This window comes from Littorina saxatilis, linkage group LG3 (genome assembly GCF_037325665.1).
Source record: "Littorina saxatilis isolate snail1 linkage group LG3, US_GU_Lsax_2.0, whole genome shotgun sequence".
Lineage (NCBI taxonomy): Eukaryota > Metazoa > Mollusca > Gastropoda > Littorinimorpha > Littorinidae > Littorina > Littorina saxatilis.
This window is the reverse complement of record NC_090247.1, coordinates 44,578,007-44,598,765: the sequence shown is the minus strand read 5'-3', so window position 1 is coordinate 44,598,765 and position 20,759 is coordinate 44,578,007. Positions and strand designations below refer to the sequence as shown.

The 20,759-nt window shown below is 45.2% G+C and overlaps 1 protein-coding gene across 2 annotated transcripts in view; it reads left to right on the top strand.

Annotated features, from left to right (window-relative positions):
• The first annotated feature begins 1,531 nt into the window (after positions 1–1,531).
• The window catches only part of LOC138962472 (uncharacterized), a 57,497-nt gene continuing 38,269 nt past the window's right edge, over positions 1,532–20,759 (top strand). Inside the window, exons 1-2 of one of the 2 annotated variants that reach the window (XM_070334301.1) lie at positions 1,532–1,692; positions 4,650–5,005. In XM_070334301.1, the coding sequence (XP_070190402.1) occupies positions 4,930–5,005 (76 nt within the window). In that variant the 5' untranslated portion in view covers positions 1,532–1,692; positions 4,650–4,929. Of the gene's footprint in view, positions 1,693–2,844; positions 3,499–4,649; positions 5,006–20,759 lie in introns of those variants that run through there. The other variant, XM_070334300.1, reaches the window with a different exon arrangement.

The following is a 20,759-nucleotide window of genomic DNA, read 5'->3' as shown; positions in this document are numbered from 1 at the left end:
ACGGTAACTGTCGTAAGCAAGCATTTGGTTGACATTCGACAACGTCTTGCAGCATGGAGATTTGCTGATTGGTAATATTGCTGTGCAAAGGTGTGACTTGAATCAAGTAGTTGCGGAATTCGACCATCTAGGTATCGCTGTAATGCGCGGTTACGGATCGAATTGCAACAGGACTGGTACACGACTAGTTTTGTTGTGTGCGTTGTTGAGTCGACAATAGCGTACAGGTAGCTCAATGAAATGTGCAGCAAGGTTGAATCGTGTAATTATCCCTTTATGTGATGGGATATATTTGATGAATTAGTGCTGTAAATGTAACCAGCGGCTTTTCAAGTTAAGAAATTAATTCACCAAAAAAGTCCCACTGTGCACACTGAGAAGGCACCCACGCGGGCCGCTGTTCATTTTGGGTATGCGAGCAAATGGAGGGATGGTCCATGTAAAGTAAAAGCCTGGCCAGATCGGAGATGCTGAGCCATCGATCTGTTTCCAAGCGAAGGAGTGCCTTTAACTGAAACCAGAAGTACATTAACTTGATAAGATCATAGACCTGTGCTGAAACATGTTTTGTGTCAGCGTAACCAGCAAAATCTTGAAATGAATCGTTCGTGGATCGGGGCTGAGTGGTGCACGAAGCGAAAATGAGTGGGTGAAACTAGGACTGGGTGGCCGAGTGGTAACGCACTTGCGCTCAGAAGCGAGAGGTCGCGAGTTCGACCCTGGGTTAGGACGTTAGCAATTTTCTCCCCCCTTTCCTAACCTAGGTGGTGGGTTCAAGTGCTAGTCTTTCGGATGAGACAAAACACCGAGGTCCCTTCGCGTACACTACATTGGGGTGTGCACGTTAAACTTCGGATCCCACGATTGACAAAAGGGTCTTTCCTGGAAAAATTGTATAGGCCGGCATAGATAAAAATGTCCGACCACCAAAATACCAGTGTGACTTGGAATAATAGGCCGTGAAAAGTAGGCTATGCGCCGAAATGGCTGCGATCTGCTGGCCGATGTGAATGCGCGCGTGATGTATTGTGTAAAAAAATTCCATCTCACACGGCATAAATAAATCCCTGCACCTTGAATATATGCGCGATATAAATTGCATAAAATAAAAAAATAAAAAAATAAAAATAAATCCCTGCGCTTAGAACTGTACCCACGGAATACGCGCGATATAAGCCTCATATTGATTGATTGATTGAGGGGCGAGATCAAACCAATCTGCGGCTGACACCGACCCGGTTGGTAACTTTCTCGTGCACGTCGGCCCAGGACGGTCGTCTTGATCCGAGCCGTTATGGCTGAGCTTACATAATCTTTCTTAACAGTGTATTCAGACGTCATTACGGATCCAAAGCTGCCAGACAGCTCAGCCTACATGCCATTCCAAATAAAAATCGATACATTGTGTCCTATTTTTAATTCCCTTATTGCGGTAGATCGGATTTTCCCTATTTCTTGAAAACCTGACGATCCAGTAACAAGACAGCGTTGACTAGACTGTCAGGATATATAATCATGCTTGCACCTGTGACTCAGTCTTTCGTAGTGATTCTGTAGTGACACCTTGAAATCGACACACGTATGCACACAAGTCATGTTCCGGGTTCCATGTTTAAATCAGTAGGCTAATCTGTCTCGCCTGATTCAGTGCATACCTGGACTAGCCGCGGCTACGCGGTTATCTATCAAACGGTAAGCTAAGTCTACACTCCCGTCAGTTTTTCCCTTATTCAGCGCGCACTGACATTCGTTTTGTTGTTGTCGTTGTGTTGTTTCTCGTTGAGTTGTTTCTCGTTGTTGTTTTGTTTGTTATGGATTTGTGTGTAAACTACTGAGGTGTTGATGTCAGTGTGAGTGGGAGAGTCAGTGCCAGTCTGTGAAATGGCTCCTTGCAGGGGAAATGCCCTACGCCTCCGTCGGGGTGCACGGTCTGCCGTATAATTATAAACAGTCATTTTGATGAAAATCGAATATGTTATTCCCGCAATTGCATACGAATATTGATACCTGAATTTACATCCGGTGATCAGTTATGACTTTTGTGTTCAGACATATGAGGTCTTCAAGATCAAGTCGTGACCCGGCCCGAGTCATGCTGAGTCGCTTTGAAACGGCGCCCTAGGCTATATCTGTCCAACAGGCAAAGATAGTTCTATTGCTACGCTCTTACTGCAGTACCAGTAGTCATAGATGTTTTGACATACACATCTCTGCAGTAGTGGACTAGTTTTGCTAGAGCTCTGATATTTGGCATTCTTTTGTAAAAGAACTGAGACAATAAAAAAGAAGTATAAAAACGTGTGCCGTTTTCTCTTTTTGCTTTGTTTGGTCATTAAGAGCAAGAATTTTGTGAAGAAGCAGATCGGGAGTATGGATGTATTTTGCCAGATACCGACGCAGCACGTACTGTCGCCCGGCCGCTGACCGGCAAATTGGTTTTGTCATAGGTACGCGGACAGGTCATCTTGAAGTGCCTAATTACCCAGCCTGCCTCCTCAGTTTCAGCTAAAACCAGTAGCAAGCTGCCAGAGAAAAACAAGGGAGAAAAAAAGCAAGCAACAACAACAAAGCAACAAAAGCCTTGGCATCCTTGAACGCGCCTTGTCACTGTCCGTGGCACTGTATGCCTTCCTGTGACAAGATGGCAGAAATTCCCGCCCCCACACTGGCAAAACACACCGTCACACACACACGCTCACACACACATACACACAGATAGACTAATTGGCGCCGGGACGTTTACCAGCACACACTGGCACACACATGCACAAACATACACACACACACACACACGAAACTTCAATTATATAGGCGGGGAAACACCTGTACGTGACTGACAAAAAGGCCTTATGCTAGTTGCACTGACAGCAAAAGTAAACTATTTCGAGTATCTACGACACAACTTGACTCGTCCCGGCCACGGCCGCTCAGGAGGAAAACATTGAGTGACAAGGAAAAACAGGAGCGGCCGGTAGCTCGCAGCACTTTTAGTGCGAGTTCTTTTTGTGTCTTTACGCGCTCGCCGTTGGCATTCAACAGTCGGTTGAACAAGATCAGTAGATCAGCATACACCAAGCACACAGCAAGCAGGTTCAACGCAGCGGTGTGTAAGTGTGTGGTTTTCACCCTCGAAAGAGCGGCACAGCACATGGAGAGAGGCTACCGGGTAGGCAGACACATTCGGCAAAGATCGGAGTGTTCTGTGTAGCGCAACTGCAGTGTGTTCGAGTCGAAAATGTTCATGTATTTTAAAGAGTTGAAATGACACGGGAACACGAACACACCTGGCACGGGGAGAGAAGAATGTATGACAGAAAAGGCTAGACAAAGTTGTGCGGCTTTGTTGTTTTGAGTGAAGCCGAGTGGCCCAGTGGTGCTGTTTCACAAACTTGACGGCCAGTGCAAAGTCTGCCAGCTTGTGTTGTCAGAGTGCTTGTAAAGCGACAAGGTGGTGGTATGTTGTTCGTTCCCTGTGGGCGGAAAATGTACGGCGAAACGGTAAGTAATGCGTTTGATCTTTGTAAGTTGTAGCATATTCTGGTGGTGCGCAAATTCTCAGAAACAAGCGAAGCACTCTTTCAACAGAATTCTAAATTTGGAGCAGACGACAGTTGGAGTGTTGTTCCACTTATGGGTCTCAATGGGTCGATTTAGACTTGAGTTCTATTATGACGCACTTGTCAAGAACCTGTTGAAATGGTCGCAATAACTTGTTCAGTTGTTGGAGTGTAAGTGTGAACTATTTTGGATGCTTCCATCATTCCGCGGTAGTGCATGATAGCACAGGCACCGGATTCTTCTTTTCAATCGGGAGAAACAAAAACAAATCAGTGGACCGCAGAGGACTGTGTGTGTCCTTGGTGAAAGAAATTAACATTGAAGGCCAAGAAAACAAATATGTACACAGATAAAATAAGTACCTCATGTCCAGCTATGAGCGGCCTTGAAACACGTTCCTGTCACGGCACAAGACTTTCGTGTGCTTCCTTACTTACATGGCGTGCCTGGCAGCCAATCCTTGACTGAGATCCATTTGTTTCTGTGACTGATATACATACAACGGATATCAATGTCTTGTGCCTGTGTTTGATGAGCTAGCGTGACAGCTCAAGTCAGTATAAACTCCACTCTGCGAAAACACACATGACGTCCGCACAGTAGTAACAACAGTCCAAGCTACCATGCAGTGACAGAACAAAGACTCAACAGAGTATTTGCCTTAAATTTCTTCTCAGTCTGACTCAGGCTGCGGTGCTAGGTTATGGTCCATACTTGGCAGTCTTTATTTATACCGACACCAGTTTTGTCACTGTCGGTTTTACAAAAAGAAACCTGTGCTGTTTCCAAGATTTAGCAGGTACTGTGATGTACTCTGACTGTTTACCGCAGCTTCGCTGTTATGTTGAATGCCTTCATAGGAACCATCATCGTTGTGATACTGTTGGGTAGGCTGAACGAGAGCAAGCCTAGCAAGCACCTGTAGAGCTTATCTGTTTTGAAAACAAACTCAGCAGAGCACTTCAATGAAGCCAAGCTGTGTTGAGTTGCACAACGACACACAGCGGTCTGAGCGATATTATCCTTGCCGAGTGAACGCGCCCTGTCATGTGTATAGTTCGCTATCTAAATAACCTTAATTTTCCTTCCAGGTACGCTGAAAGGTGACCCTGACTGCAACCACCCCGTGTTGGGAGACACAGGGAGTGAAGACGACTGTGAGAGAATGGGGAGCTCTGGGTCAAAACCGCGGTGTGGATCCCTGCTCACTGAGGCATGAACAAACAAACAAACGACTCGAGTTGTGTGTGACTGTGAGCTGTGAGCCTAGATCAGTAGATGGCTTGGGTCCCTGATCTTGAAATTATACACCTCATGAGTGGTTTGTGCTGAAGAATTCCTGGAGTGTCATTTGTTGTGTCAGCAGTTTTGATGGCGACGACGATGATGAAGAAAATGGTGATTTTCGTTGGATTACTGCTTGGTGTCTGCAGCACTGTTGGCGCAGGTGAGCTCGCGAACACGTGTGTGTGTGTGTGTGTGTTTGGTCAAAGAACCTGTGCACAAAATATATAAAGTGTGACTGTGTGAGTGTGTGTGTCCGATCACTTGTGTTTGACTCTCAGTTTTGCCAGTACGTACATGTGTCAGAATGAGTCGCACATTCTAATAGTTAACACGATGCCCCTTTAATCCTCCACCTCGCCTCCTTAATTCTCCTCCCTCCCCTCTCCGCTCTGCTTCAGATGCATGTGTGTGTGCGTGCGTGCGTGTGTTTGTGTGTGTGTGTGTGTGGGCCCGTGTTGGGGTGAAGACCATCGGAATGGGGTGTGTGTGGTCGACAGTGTTATATAAGGGAGTTTGGCCGGTCCACAGAACCCGGTCACTGTGGTGTGTGTCAACTGCTGTCACTGTGATTACCCCTAAGCCTCAGCTATGCCGGACCCACCGCCAAACGGTCGTTTAATTGACGATGGGGTTAGACCACAGGCACATGACTAAAGGTGGGAGTTGGGTGCGTGCACTGGATTGGGGTTGAACTTTTATGCTGCTTTCTAATGTGAGAGCTCCCCCCCCCCCCCCCCCCCATACCTACCTACTCCGCCCACCCAGGGTCATGTGCGTGAAGACCTTAGCTCATTGCAGTTCAAAGTTAGCGCACAGGCGCTAGAAACACAGAAGGTTGTTTAGTTTTTAGGACGGTAACCACACCGGTGACACTGTGACGGTTCCCCTACGCTTTGTGTCCGGTGCCCTGACCCTTTGTGTTCGGTTCCCACTCGGTTCCCACACGCCAAAATTCGCGGACAAAACATCCATTTATGGTAGTATTAGGCAATGTTGCTCTCTGAGAATGGTCTTGTTAGATCTGTGAGTGTTTACACTACATGCCTAGGTGCTGTTGGATTGAAGGTTTTTGATATTTTAGCCGTTATTAGGTAGAATGCCTTCCACTTTACTGCAAAACTGCATAATTCGTAGCATCGGCAAGAAATATCCTACCAAAAAATGCCTGCTTGGAACTGTCGTTGGTCCAGCAAAAAGTTCAACATGTCTGTAGCAGACAGCCCAAGTTTCAAGATTGTAGGGCCATCCAAACAGCCGTAATAATAAAAACAACAAAAGTAGTCAGTGAAATTGGCTGTGTTCGGTCCCCACACACTTTTGTGACGTAGGCGTGACGGTTCCCATAATTCATTGTGTCGGTCCCCACTTTCTGTGTCGGACCCCACTTTCGACCTAATTCTCTGTGACGGACCCCACAACCAGCCTATTTTGTGTCGGTCCCCACACCTTCTTGGATTTATGACTTGCCGGTTACTTGTATCATTGTATTCATTGAATCTAATTGTCTCGGAGTTATTTTTCAGCAAAAACCGGCAAGGCAGCACCTTTTGTGATACCAAGTAAGTCAGATGACATCAGTATGTGTGTGTGTGTGTGTGTGTGTGTGTGTGTGTGTGTGTGTATGTGTGAGAGAGAGAGAGAGAGAGAGAGAGAGAGAGTGAGAGAGAGAGAGAGAGAGAGATTGACACCTTTCCAGATCACTCCGGTTATGCGACACTACCGCGAGCGTCACTACCGCGTGTCACACTACGGCGAGTACGACACTACCGCGTGTAACACTACCGCGTGTCACACTACCACGAGTACGACACTACCGCGAGTATAACACTGCCGCGTGTCACACTACCGCGCGTACCACAACCGCGAGTACCATAACCGTAGAGAGAACGCATGCAAACTTACTTCTTGTGAGTTTGTGTTCTAACGGCTTTGATTGGAAGCAACCCATTCTATATGTATTCTGATAGTGTGTTCTGATCGTTTTGAGTTCTTGGTTAGCATGACAAACATTGAATTAGTGTTCAGAGAACAGACCAGGCCTTTTTGACTCACATGCGAAGCAAAAGTGAGTCTATGTACTCACCCGAGTCGTCCGTCCGTCCGTCCGTCCGTCCGGACGTCCGGACGTCCGTCCGTCCGTCCGGAAAACTTTAACGTTGGATATTTCTTGGACACTATTCAGTCTATCAGTACCAAATTTGGCAAGATGGTGTATGATGACAAGGCCCCAAAAAACATACATAGCATCTTGACCTTGCTTCAAGGTCAAGGTCGCAGGGGCCATAAATGTTGCCTAAAAAACAGCTATTTTTCATATTTTTCCCATTTTCTCTGAAGTTTTTGAGATTCAATACCTCACCTATATATGATATATAGGGCAAAGTAAGCCCCATCTTTTGATACCAGTTTGGTTTACCTTGCTTCAAGGTCAAGGTCACAGGAGCTCTTCAAAGTTGGATTGTATACATATTTTGAAGTGACCTTGACCCTGAACTATGGAAGATAACTGTTTCAAACTTAAAAATTATGTGGGGCACATGTTATGCTTTCATCATGAGACACATTCGGTCACATATGATCAAGGTCAAGGTCACTTTGACCCTTATGAAATGTGACCAAAATAAGGTAGTGAACCACTAAAAGTGACCATATCTCATGGTAGAAAGAGCCAATAAGCACCATTGTACTTCCTATGTCTTGAATTAACAGCTTTGTGTTGCATGACCTTGGATGACCTTGACCTTGGGTCAAGGTCACATGTATTTTGGTAGGAAAAATGTGTAAAGCATGTGAGTCGTATGGGCTTTGCCCTTCTTGTTGTTTTATATTTCAAGGAAACATTTCAACCTTTGCCTTCAGCCATGGAAGTCATAAAATGACACGCGGTAATGTTATACTCGCGGTAGTGTGACACGCGGTAGTGTTATACTCGCGGTAGTGTCGTACTCGCGGTAGTGTCGTACTCGCGGTAAGTTCTGTTTCCGTACCCGCGACAGCGGCAGCGACAAAAGAAAACGCGCGCAAACGCGTGACGTGTTTCCGTACTTGCGTTTTAAACATGCGGTAAAATCTGTAAACTCCCGCGTTGCCGCGCGACAACGCGAAAAAATCGCTCCAGGACCCTTTCAAAAAAATCGCGTCGCTTGCCGCTTGTCGCGCCGCTAACGCGTCGCGCGTGTGGAAACACTCCTGGTCATTTTCTATGTGCTTGATTTTCGTCGCACCGCTGGAAAAACGCTATCGCGGGTACGGAAACACAACTTTAGTGTGAGACGCGGTAGTGGTACTCGCGGTAGTGACGCTCGCGGTAGTGACCAGCACCCGATCACTCCACATAAACGCTGGTTCTGGTTGCATTGTGCCGCTGACATACAGCTAATAGGATTTTTACACCCCCTATGGGTGTGTATAGGTTTCACTCGATGTGTTTGTGTTCGCAAGTAGATCTCAAGAATGAACGGACCGATCGTCACCAAACTTGGTGAACAGGTTCTATACATTCCTGAGACGGTCCTTACAAAAATTGGGACCAGTCAAACACACGGTTAGGGAGTTATTGGTGGATTAAAATTATACAAGGCCTGGTATAGACGGACACCCCCGTTGGTCAAAGGGAAATAACCATTCTCACTGCCACCAACTGAGAAGGTTATTTCCCTTTGACGGGGGTGTAGTTCCTATCGGAGGAATTTCTTGTTTTAATCCTTTTGTGGTATTGCTGATGATGCTGAACATGTATTTTACTAGTTTACCAATATGTATCTTTGACCCTGATAGCCTACGAAAACGGAGCAATCATGGCCCAACATTGGCCCAATGCTGAATTTATTGGCGCGGTGTTGAGCCTTAGTCGGGCCGTTGTCGTAGGCTGTCAGGGTTTATGTAGCCTTGTTCCATTGTATTCTGACTGTCATAAAGTAATTAATTTTAAGAGAAAGCAGTCATGAACACAAGGAGCTGGGAAAAGTTGCCTCTTACAACAAGCGTGGATAAAGACACATACTTGACACAGGCAAGTACTCTTTTTTTTTTTCCAATCACCACTAGAAGTCCCTGGGCAGCATTTTGCTCTGAAAACTGAATCTCACATACGACAGGTGGATCTTTTATTTTAAAAATGTGCCAAATTGCATATCTCCAAGGCCTTAAGACTAAGAGTAGATATTGGGAAGGCCAGTTCAAGAAGGTGTGGGTGGATCAACACATAATTTGCTGGTATACTGGGAACCGTCCCAGAGATAAATAATGTTATATATTATTTGTGGCATAAACTAATAAAGTTAGTCTCTCTCTCTCTCTCTCTCTCTCTCTCTCTCTCTCTCTCTCTCTCTCTCTCTCTCTCTCTCTCTCTCTCTCTCTCTCACACACACATACACACACATACTGATGTCATCTGACTTACTTGGTATCACAAAAGGTGCTGCCTTGCCGGTTTTTGCTGAAAAATAACTCCGAGACAATTAGATTCAATGAATACAATGATACAAGTAACCGGCAAGTCATAAATCCAAGAAGGTGTGGGGACCGACACAAAATAGGCTGGTTGTGGGGTCCGTCACAGAGAATTAGGTCGAAAGTGGGGTCCGACACAGAAAGTGGGGACCGACACAATGAATTATGGGAACCGTCACGCCTACGTCACAAAAGTGTGTGGGGACCGAACACAGCCAATTTCACTGACTACTTTTGTTGTTTTTATTATTACGGCTGTTTGGATGGCCCTACAATCTTGAAACTTGGGCTGTCTGCTACAGACATGTTGAACTTTTTGCTGGACCAACGACAGTTCCAAGCAGGCATTTTTTGGTAGGATATTTCTTGCCGATGCTACGAATTATGCAGTTTTGCAGTAAAGTGGAAGGCATTCTACCTAATAACGGCTAAAATATCAAAAACCTTCAATCCAACAGCACCTAGGCATGTAGTGTAAACACTCACAGATCTAACAAGACCATTCTCAGAGAGCAACATTGCCTAATACTACCATAAATGGATGTTTTGTCCGCGAATTTTGGCGTGTGGGAACCGAGTGGGAACCGAACACAAAGGGTCAGGGCACCGGACACAAAGCGTAGGGGAACCGTCACAGTGTCACCGGTGTGGTAACGTGCTGTGCTTTTTAACAGGCAAAGTATGAGCTGGTTTCATTGTGTTCGGCGCATGAAATGGTTCGGTTTTTACACCCTATCCATACCGATGCTCAGAAAAGAGAGAGAGAGTGCATGTGTGTGTGCGGTGTGTGTGTGTAAGGGGGGATGCTCTTGAAGGCTCAAGACATCTTAAAGTTCTGGTGGAGATGGGGGGAGGTGGTATGGTGTGGGACTAAACCAGAGTGGGCGTTCCTTATGGAAGGAGGGATTGTTTTATCTGCAACACACACAAACTTTTGAACGTCTCGTAAAAAAAAAAAAAAATACTGCACAAGATTTGAAGTGTCAGTAGGCTTGTCATAACAGGCCATACATCAATCACCGTACACTGTACAGTCTGTGGACCTCTAGGCCTATTATTTTCCATTTACGTTTCTGCGATTATCTGTGCGGATGTGACAGTTTATCAAGCGATTATGTGCAGATGACGTGATTATTGGACTGTCATAACTTCCTAGCTTCTTTTTCTGCCAACCACTCACTCATGGTTCGTCTGTCTGTCACTGTTTCACACTTGGCGCTTGCCTTGTCACTTTTCCTTTTTGACGCTCAGATACGCGTACACACACACACACATTGTTCCAATTCGTAACTCCTCTCTCTCTCTCCACACCCTCCCTCTCTACTATTTTCTCAGTGACAGTTTCCATCTCTATCAACAATCAGTCTTTGTGACAATGTTTCTGTCACGTTCCCTTTCTTCTCCCATCCACACCACCACCACCAGCAACACTTGCTTAATGTTAACATCCACACCACCACCACCAGCAACATTTGCTTAATGTTAACATCCACCCCACCACCACCAGCAACACTTGCTTAATGTTAACATCCACACCACCACCGGCAACACTTGCTTAATGTTAACATCCACACCACCACCAGCAACACTTGCTTAATGTTAACATCCACACCACCACCGGCAACACTTGCTTAATGTTAACATCCACACCACCACCGGCAACACTTGCTTAATGTTAACATCCACACCACCACCAGCAACACTTGCTTAATGTTAACATCCACACCACCACCACCAGCAACACTTTCTTGTTTACATCCGCCTCCTGAAGAGCCTTGTTTTCAAGTATCTGTATTGCGACGGATCTTTGTTGCGCACATAGGCGTCACTGCACGTCGTTGAGTCGGTTACAACTCGCTATTGCCGCGGCCCGTTGTTGCCGCGGCCCGTTATTGCCGCGGCCCTTTTTTGCCGCGGCCCGTTGTTGCCGCGGCCCGTTATTGCCGCAACCCGCTATTGCCGCAACTTGATACGGCGAGACATTATGACGTCACCTTATGACGTTTTATTTCAAAAAAATTCTTCTCCATATGATTCTCCTGACGATCCTTGTCTCCCCCCCTCTCTCTCTCTCTCTCTCTCTCTCTCTCTCTCTCTCTCTCTCTTTCCCTCCCTCCATCTCTTTCTATCCCTCCTTAGCTCTCTCGCGATCTCTCTTCCTCTTCCTCCCTATCTCTATTTCGCTCCCGCCATCATTTTTTCTATCCCTCCTTCGCTTTCGCTCTCTCCTCCTCCCTCTCTTCCGCCATCCTTCTCTCTCTCCCTCCCTTCCTCCCTACCTCTCTCTCTATATATATCTCACTACTTCCCTGCCTCCTTTTCTCCCTCCCTCCCTACCGCCAACAATCGACTTTTCTCTACCTCCCTCCTTCACTCTCACTCCCTCCCCTCTGTCCCTCCATACCACTCTCTTTCTCGCCCTCCCCCCATCTCTCTCTCTCTCCCTCCCACTCTCTTCCTCCCACCCTATCTCCCTCCCCCCTCTCTCACTGCTTCCCTCCTCTCTCTCTACCTCCATCCCAGTATCTATTTCCCTCCATCTCTCCCCTCTATTCTCTCTCTCCCTCCCTCCATCCCTCCCACAACAACGGGCCGCCGCGCCTACCTCCAATGCTGCAGGATTGCGAGTTCCAATCCCTGCGGACGTGGCGAAAACTTCCGCTGGGGGTCGTCCTTTCTCCTTGCGTAAGAGATTTTCTCGTCAATAAAAAATAATGTTCATTATGAAAAAAATAAATAAAAATAAAATAAAAAAAGGGCCGCGGCAATAACGGGCCGCGGCAACAACGGGCCGCGGCAATAACGGGCCGCGGCAATAGCGGGTTGACCCCGTTGAGTCGGTTTGGTGGCCACTCGAAGCTCTCGGAAATGACGTGATCATGGCACTATAATTGCAACCTTTGTCAGCACTGTACTTTGCAGCGGATGTCCAGCGGCCACACCAGGGACGTTGCTTTGATTTTTCCAGCGTCGCGGACGACGCTGGTATCTGCGGTCGGGAAGACTTTCCACGAATTTGCCACAGGGCGCCGCCATGTTTTCTGTGCTCGACTGCGAGCAGACCACAGGCACATTACACCCAAAATTCTTGTAGGCATACACAGACGCAACATAGCATATACAGACAATAACACCCACAACACTTCAACTGCATATGAAAGGAATAAAAATAAATCCGCAAATCAGTCGCGCACAATACACCAGTTAGAAAAACAAGGAGTACCAAAGCGGCGTGCAGAAACTAAACTGAATCGGAGACTGAGAAGAAACATTTATCACACGATGTGGATAGCAAACATTAAAATAAAACAGATAAGTCAAGCAAAAAATAAACACAAATATCGAAAACACAATAAACAAAGGTAAAGAAAACAAAAAGAGATGCTTGCCGACAGTCAGTGTGTGTGTGCGTGGTTTGCCGTGTGCGTCAGCGGTGTGTGTGTGTGTGTGTGTGTGTGTGTGTGCGTGCGCGTGCATGCGTGCGTAGGCTACGTTCTTGCGTGTGTGTGTTCGAATGAGAAAGAAGAGAGAGAGAGGATTGAACAATGAGGTCACGTTCTCTGTCACATGAATACATATACACACACTGAAGGCTACTTCGGACACGAACACTTGCCAACAACTGTGGTTGGACATGCTTTTGAAATGTAATATTTTTTCGACATGATTTCTGGACATACGAATCCCGCTGTGTTGCCTACTGATGTTGCGAATGATGAAGGTTTTGAGTTGACTGACCTTGAGGAGGGATTGCATCAGGCGTTTATCGTCTCAAATTATATCCTTGCTACTTTTCAGGAGTCAACTATTGCCATTCATGGTAACTTGGATAGTCAATGTTTTTATTTGTTTGATTCCCATCAAAGAAACAGAAATGGTAACCATTCTTCAAATGGCGCTGCAGTTTTGATGTCATCAAGTTAATTCCTTTGCAGAATTGATTGATTTTCTCAAAAGCCATTATCAATGTGTTTATCAATTAACACCTGTTCATTTCTGTCCAACTGCAATGCAAACTCAATGTGGAGGAAACAAGGATTCATTACAAACAAGTCATCCCTGTACATCAACAGATTTATGTACCTCAATCAATACTGCTAGTATGAGTGACAGGAATCTAAAAGAAAAAACAACCAAACGCAAATGTACTACTACTTCTACGACTCGTTTGAATGTAAAACAGAAATGTAACACTATCTGTGACAATGACGGTTCTACGACTCGTTTGAAGGACAGTATAGATCGAACCTTAACCCACAACTACGACAATTTGTGTCAGACTTTTTTTGAACAGGAAAATATGCCTCTGTTCAACAGTAACCAAAACATGGAAGATGTTTTTGAAACTTTACAGAAATGTAACACTAGCCTATCTGTGACAATGTTGCTTTTGAATTGAACCCACATTTGTTGAACAGGAGAGAATGTTCCTGTTCAACAGTGCCCAAAACACTGAATCTGACGTTTTTGAATCTTTTCTGTCATCTAACTGAATCTGACGTTTTTGAATCTTTTCTGTCATCTAACCCAATTGCTCATGACTTCATCGATCTTGAACATGCCTACTTTTCAAAGAAAGACAGACAAAAGCGAAATCTGCATGTTAGCCATCTGCCTGAAATGGTCAATGCACTTTTGTAAAATTGTCACAGCTGTTATGCACTTTTGTGAAATGGTCAGTGCTGTTGTGCACTTATGCAAAACTTGGTGCTGTGCTGTTAACATTTGAACAAAATGCATTTTGTTCAAATGTTTAGTGCAACTTGCTACTATATAATCGCTGTATGCGCTTTGTGGTAATAATGCACTGTTGTGAAAAGTTTGCGCTAAATGTTGGCACTATGCATCATTGTTGGAGCACCCTCCTGTAGATGCACCATGCTGAAAAATGTACTTATGAATCAAGCATTGACTGAAATAAACAATTTATATATCCAGCACAACATGCAATTCATTAACTTTTGACCCTAACCTTTAACACTTCCCAAAATAAATCTTTGGTGGACATTGCATCGACGCTGTTCATTTTGAATGAACATTTTTCTTGTATTATTTTATGTGTGGCAAATTTGCCGAAATGTTGCGTGAAGCTTTCCGACGACAGTCCTTGGAGTCCCCTTTTCCCTGCCCTAAAAATATTAGACGATTCTGTCAAAATGACGTCAATGTTACCGGCGAGTGGAATCGTTTGTTTTTTAATGCGATTCGGCGTATCATCGATGGCCGTCGCCAGACGACATCCCTTTGTCCAGATCTCGCCGGTGTATATATTATATATATGCACAAACTCGGTAACGTGCATGTACGCGCGCGCACACACACACACACTCACTCACTCACTGACACACAAGACCTCCACAACTGAACAGCCAACCCTCGTTCCCAGAAAACAGACCCACAAATACCTTTTAAACGTGAACATGGAAACGGAGAGGAACAGCATTGGCATAGAACACAAAAGAGAAGTCACGGTATGCACGTGCAAACAGTCAGCACAGAGACTGTGTTGAGCGCCAGCACAAACGATGTTGTCAGCACCGACCCAACTTGGCACGTGATACTCACACAAACAACAAAGCAAACCGATGAGCAAGCAAAACGATGGCAACATTGCTGAGAGGAAGAGAGAGAGAGAGAGAGAGAGATCTATGGGAGGGGGGGGGGGGCACAGAAATGATCTTATAATGCTAAGGCTGAAGGGGGAATGTTCTTCCCTCTCGCTTTATTTGGGGGAATGTTGGGTTTACAGATCAACGAAAAGAAGAGAAAATGGTGTGCAGTGTTTTTTTGTGTTTCTTTTTTGATGAAGACCTGTATGCGGGTGTGGGGGAGGGAGGGGGTTGTATGAGGGATGAGTGACACAGACTGAACAAGTTGAGAAGAATGACAGAAAGGGATGGCTAGGGGAGGAATGACACGTCAATGCAAGAAACGTCAAAAGGATGACAGAATGCATTCCGCGTGCTCCTGTCCTCATCACGGGGTGTCCAACATCACAAAAAGCAAGTCAGCAAGCAAGAGTACGTGCCAGAAGCACCGCCCCCTTCCACCTGCTCTTTGCTCTGCCGTCAGGTGGTGAGCTGAGCCCAGCGACTTCTCTACCCGCCTTGGCCTTTGTGCAACCAGCACGCATTCAGGGGCATAGCCGAACAGACACACACGTGGACGCATTCACGCATACACAGTCGCACAATATCCTGAACTCAGGTAAATGAGTTCCTTTAGTCGCACACACAATCATGGACACCACACCACCCCCCCCACACACACACACACACCGACAAATTAGATTTTCAGTTTCGAACCAAAATACGACGCGGAATAATGTAACAACCAACTAGCTGTTTTCGTTCTGTTTCTGTTTACTATTGATTATCCTAATATTGTTGCCACGTTGCTGTAATGACTAGAAGGTGTACAGTGAAGGATGCATGCGCTGCACATATTGATCTTTTGGGGGGAATCGGGAATGTTTGGGAAATTGCTGAATATGTTTTTGTCTAACTGTGGTGTTCTCGGTGTTGCCACTGTTATGTGTTTTTGTGGGTTTTTTTTTAAGGATGAACTGATGTACCACAAACGTCAGATGTAGCATGTTACAGACCCGAAAAGGATTGACATTTACTGCAGCAGTTTGTCACTACCAGACCCACACGCAAGGTTGTTCACTGAAAAGCTGCAGTCTGCACTGAGTGCATTCTCAGCTGCACCTGCTTGGTAGAATTGCACAATTTGCGACTTTGTAGTCAATCTAGTCGCACTCGTGGCTTGTCTAATAGTATTTGGGTCATCGCACCAACTTGTTGTTTTAATGTATGTGAAATACATGAACAGGCGGCTGGTCGTAAATGATAGCAGTTGAGTATTGTTTGAGCGCTACCGGCGTACGTTGATACCGACTAGCCCTGAACACAGCTGGTGTCTCAGCGGCCTGTATTGTGTTGATAACGATCATTACACCTAGACTGAGTGTGGACTACATAAGGCCAAAAAAAAAATTGTCTGTTTAGGGTAACCCGACCGACCCTATCGATTTGGCGCCGACCCAAAAACTTTTTTTTGATTTCAAAAAAAAAAAAAAAAAAAAAGAGGTAAAAATGCTAAAAAGAGACATTTGGCGTTTCTTTCTCTCCCTTTCTCTCTGTTTTATTTATACGTTAGTTTTGAAACATGTATTCATCAAATATAAGAAGTGAATGTTCAGCCAACATAGCATTTACACACACACACACAAACAAAAAAAACAAAAAAAAAAAACCCCATACCTACCTACCGACCCTACTCTTTTTGGTCATGTTACCCTAAACAGACAATTTTTTTTTTGTGGCCTAAAACAAGTGTGTATGCATGTCAGTGGGACTAGGGGTTGGGTATGTCAGTCTACCACGTGCTGTCTTTGTGGTGTGTTACAGACAGTGGGCTCAATGGTTGCTGTGCTGCGACACTGGGGTAGGGGAGTCATTCGGGGAGGGTATTAGTACTATTACTCGAAATGCATTATAGATTTTGTTAATTGCAGAAAACTGGCGCACATTATTTATGCATGGTTTACTGGAGTCGAACACTCTTATCACACGGGGCAATTTGTGTGTGTGTGTGTGTGTGTGTGTGTGTGTGTGTGTGAGAGAGAGAGAGAGAGAGCGTACGCACCCTATGATGGTTCTCTGTGTGTCGGTCTCAGCATCTGTCTGTCTGTCTGTAGCGTACAGTTGTGCTTCCTGTGAATGTCTCAGGGGAGTGTGTATTCGACTCGGTATTGTGATGATGGGAAATGCCACGTCAAAACACGGGAGGAGTTTAATGCGGAAATGAGAAAAGACAATCTCAGTCTCAGAATACCACTGCACGCAGCTGACACTTCCGGCACTCAGCACAGCAACTGCATGACCAGGGTCAGAATTATTGCCACGTGGTCACCCAGTCACTGTGCACATTGCACCGCTACCATGCCAGCACTAAAACGGAAACTCAGTTTACCAACCTATCTTCCCGTTTGTTTTGCCAATGGCTAACTATGGTCATCTGGAGGAACTTGGGTGAATGTGTGTGTGTTGAGGGGGGGGGGGGGGGTAGGGGGGGGGTAGGGGGGGGGGTTGTTTGAGCAGAGATAGGTTTGAGTAACGAGAGAAATGCCATCTCCCTGCCTACACTGCATTCAAGTCGGAAGTAAGTAAGTGGAGATGGGTGGGTTGAGGTCGTTGTACAAGTACAAAATGCAAACATCGTTCTGGTCACACCTTTTTGTACACAAACCCACTGGGTATTTCCTGGGTGAGGGGAATCTGGTCGTTTGAATGTTTGTTTGGGTTCGTATTCGGTGTGACTAGAGTTGCTGCTATGTTATATATCAGGGACCTAATATAGGTCTATGGTTATCATATACAGTGTGTGTGTGTGTGTGTGTGTGAGGGAGGGAGGGAGGGTGAGACAGACATACAGACAGGAAAGGAGACGGATTGTTTTTGCAGGGTGAGGTGCAGCGGGTAGCAAGGAGGAAGATACGATTTGTGGGTGTTTAATGAGGAAATAAAAGGAGAAAACGTGGATCAGGTTTTCCTCCAGCTGTTATCTCAGTTTCTATCTCTTGCTCTAATCATTCCAGCAGAACTTTGAAAACTTTAGCACAGTCAGTTCACACAGGTCTTCAAACAAGTGCAACTTACTTGTTAATTTCACCGAGTACGGCTGATGCACGTGCAGGTGACCTTTTTAGAAGTGTGATTGCAGAAGGGGCTGCAGCCAGTGTAACATTTCACACTGAAGCAGAACGAAGAATAGTGTTATTTAGCCATTACTTATTTCAATGTACAGTTAGTGGCAGTAAACTTGGTCTGAATGGTGCTTTTGGTAAGAGAGGCAGAGAAGTTGCATAATTTGTTTACTCGTGAACGTGCTTTGTACGAAGGGACGTGATTGAAAGTGTGTGTTTAAAATCTGGTTTTATTTCGTTGAAACGCACAGCGATAAGCGGTTGGCACTGCCTTGAGTTTCCCCCCCTCGCGTGTTGCTTCAAAAAGATTTAAAGACAAGTTTTGCTAGAACAAGAAGTTACATAGAACGAAGTTTTTACAGACGTAAACTCCGGGCGTTCGGCGCCACTTTGCGTTTTTGTACATTTTTTTTCTTCCGTGATAGAATTCTTCATTAGTCTAGATTTTTGGTGAGAAACCCCAGACTGGCTTCGCTGATTTCCTCTTTTTTCATCAGAGAGAGGGAGAAATTGGTTTTTCCTGTGTCTTTATCCTGTGAACATGAAGCAAAGTAAGTTATCTTGTACTGTCTTGATGATGGCATTCCGTTCAAGTTGTGGAGATTGACACTGCTTACTGGCAGCAGTGCTGTCTGCCTTGTTCAGGCGGATGTTTTCCATGACGGGGGGTGTAACACAGAGACTGCAACAGTGTAAACGAAAAGGAAAAAAACAAACCACCCAAAGAATTTAAAACGAAAGAGCCAGAGAACATAGTGTGTTAGGTTTAAACTTCAAATGTGTTCATTATACTTAATGAATACACCGAAAACACAGACGTCAAACGTTCTCCCACATTATAGCATTAGTTTATGAAGGTTCTCTGTCTCTGTCTCCCTCTCTCTCTCTCTCTCTCTCTCTCTCTCTCTCTCTCTCAAAAGCCCATGAACATGTACGTCAGTCAGTTTGAGCTGTAGGAGAGAGCACTCTCCTTGTATGTGTGTGTGTGTGTGTGTGTGTGTGTGTGTGTGTGTGTGTGTGTGTGTGTGTGTGTGTGTGTGTGCGTGCGTGTGTGTGTGTGCGTACATGCATGCGTGTGTGTGTGTGTGTGTGTGAGCGTGTAGTTGCGTGTGATTGCGTGTGTGCATATATTGAAGTGCGTGTTTACTTCAAGTGTATGTAGTTAAGAGATAAGCGCGCCAACCCTGAGAAATAAGAAAAGCGCACACCCAGACGTTTATTACCAATTTTAAGGGCTGTTAGTGTTATACTTGGCTTCACCCGGCCCGCTACCTAGTTTTACGACAGCAGGTGTTGCCGCGAGCCATGATCACACAACCACAAGGACACGACAACCTGGCCTCCTTTTCCTCCTTTCTCATCGCTTGTATAGTACACACTCACAAACACGTCACCTGTCCTTCCCGCCACTCAAGAAGTCATTCTCGACAGGAGCTTTTGAAAAGTGTTGTTGTTTGTGGGCCGACTCGTCCCATGCAGTGTTGTGCCAGCATACATGACCGACTGTTACAAGTACTGTCCATCTCGTGTTGCAGCTCTCGTGTTCACCAGGACAGATCTATCTGTTCAGGCTATTTCGTGGGATAAGACTATCCTCCTTAATTTTACTCATTGTCTCCCAGGTACGGATATATCCGTACCCACTCATATATATGGCTCTATCTGACCAGGTACGGATATATCCGCTCAGACTGTTAGCTTCAGTCGCTTCCTGTAACGTCGATCTAACGCCTGTATTCCAGCGTGTTGATACACAGTTACTACACAGTTACAACAATTCTGAGTGACCTGCTGCAGCACAGCTGGTCTCGGCTAAAAAAACAAACTTGGTCAACATAGGTGGGGTAGAAGGTGTTAACACATGTCAAACGTGAACAGCCGTACGTGCTGCTTCATGTGCAAAGTGGAATCTTTTTTTGAATTGATTTCGTAAGGGACACCTATGTCAAACTGCATAATTGATTCAGCGAACACATTCCAGTCCGTCCGTACAGGATGCAAACAGGCTATTGATTGTTTGTATGTGTCCCAATGGAAGAATGCCCACAGCACATGGACAATCTTGGGCAGATATATATGAGTTCGTGTAGATATCGCTTAGTTACACGAGGAGGAATTAAGTGCGTGGTAAAATCAGTCACCATTTTTCAATGATTCTTGTGTCGACAGAAAAAGGGTATATTTAAGTATAGGTCATATGCACGCAACCTGTCTACTGAGCAGCAATCGACCTGCTTTACATTTTACTGATACGGGTAATGAGTTAGCACTATTTTGTTCGATGCAGATCCATCAAAGTTATTCTGAATCATAGTGTTTCTGTAGTACTTTGTAAACACGACCATGGGCTCTATTCTCATATTTCGTAAGAGCCCAAAAGCCGCTCTGCATAGTTAAATGACTTGAATATGGGTTTCAAGGCCAAGATCGTTGGAATGGTTTAGCGGGTGAATGCTTGTCCTTTTGTAATAACACCGAAAGTGTTCACTAAAACCATCGACAAAACCAAGCAATAACTTTAATTTTCTAGTGGATATTGTGGTTTTTTTTATTTTAAATATTTTGAAGGTCAAAGTCTGACACCACCTTTTGATCATATGTGCACATCCTAGATACTGGGTCACAACTATGGGACATGGACACCAGGAAAAAAAGTAGGACTGAATTGAGTGAAATACTCTTTTTTAAGTGCAAAAGACATGCCTGTATCTTTTTCTGTCAAAGAGAGGACCTTTCATATCGGGGTTTCTTT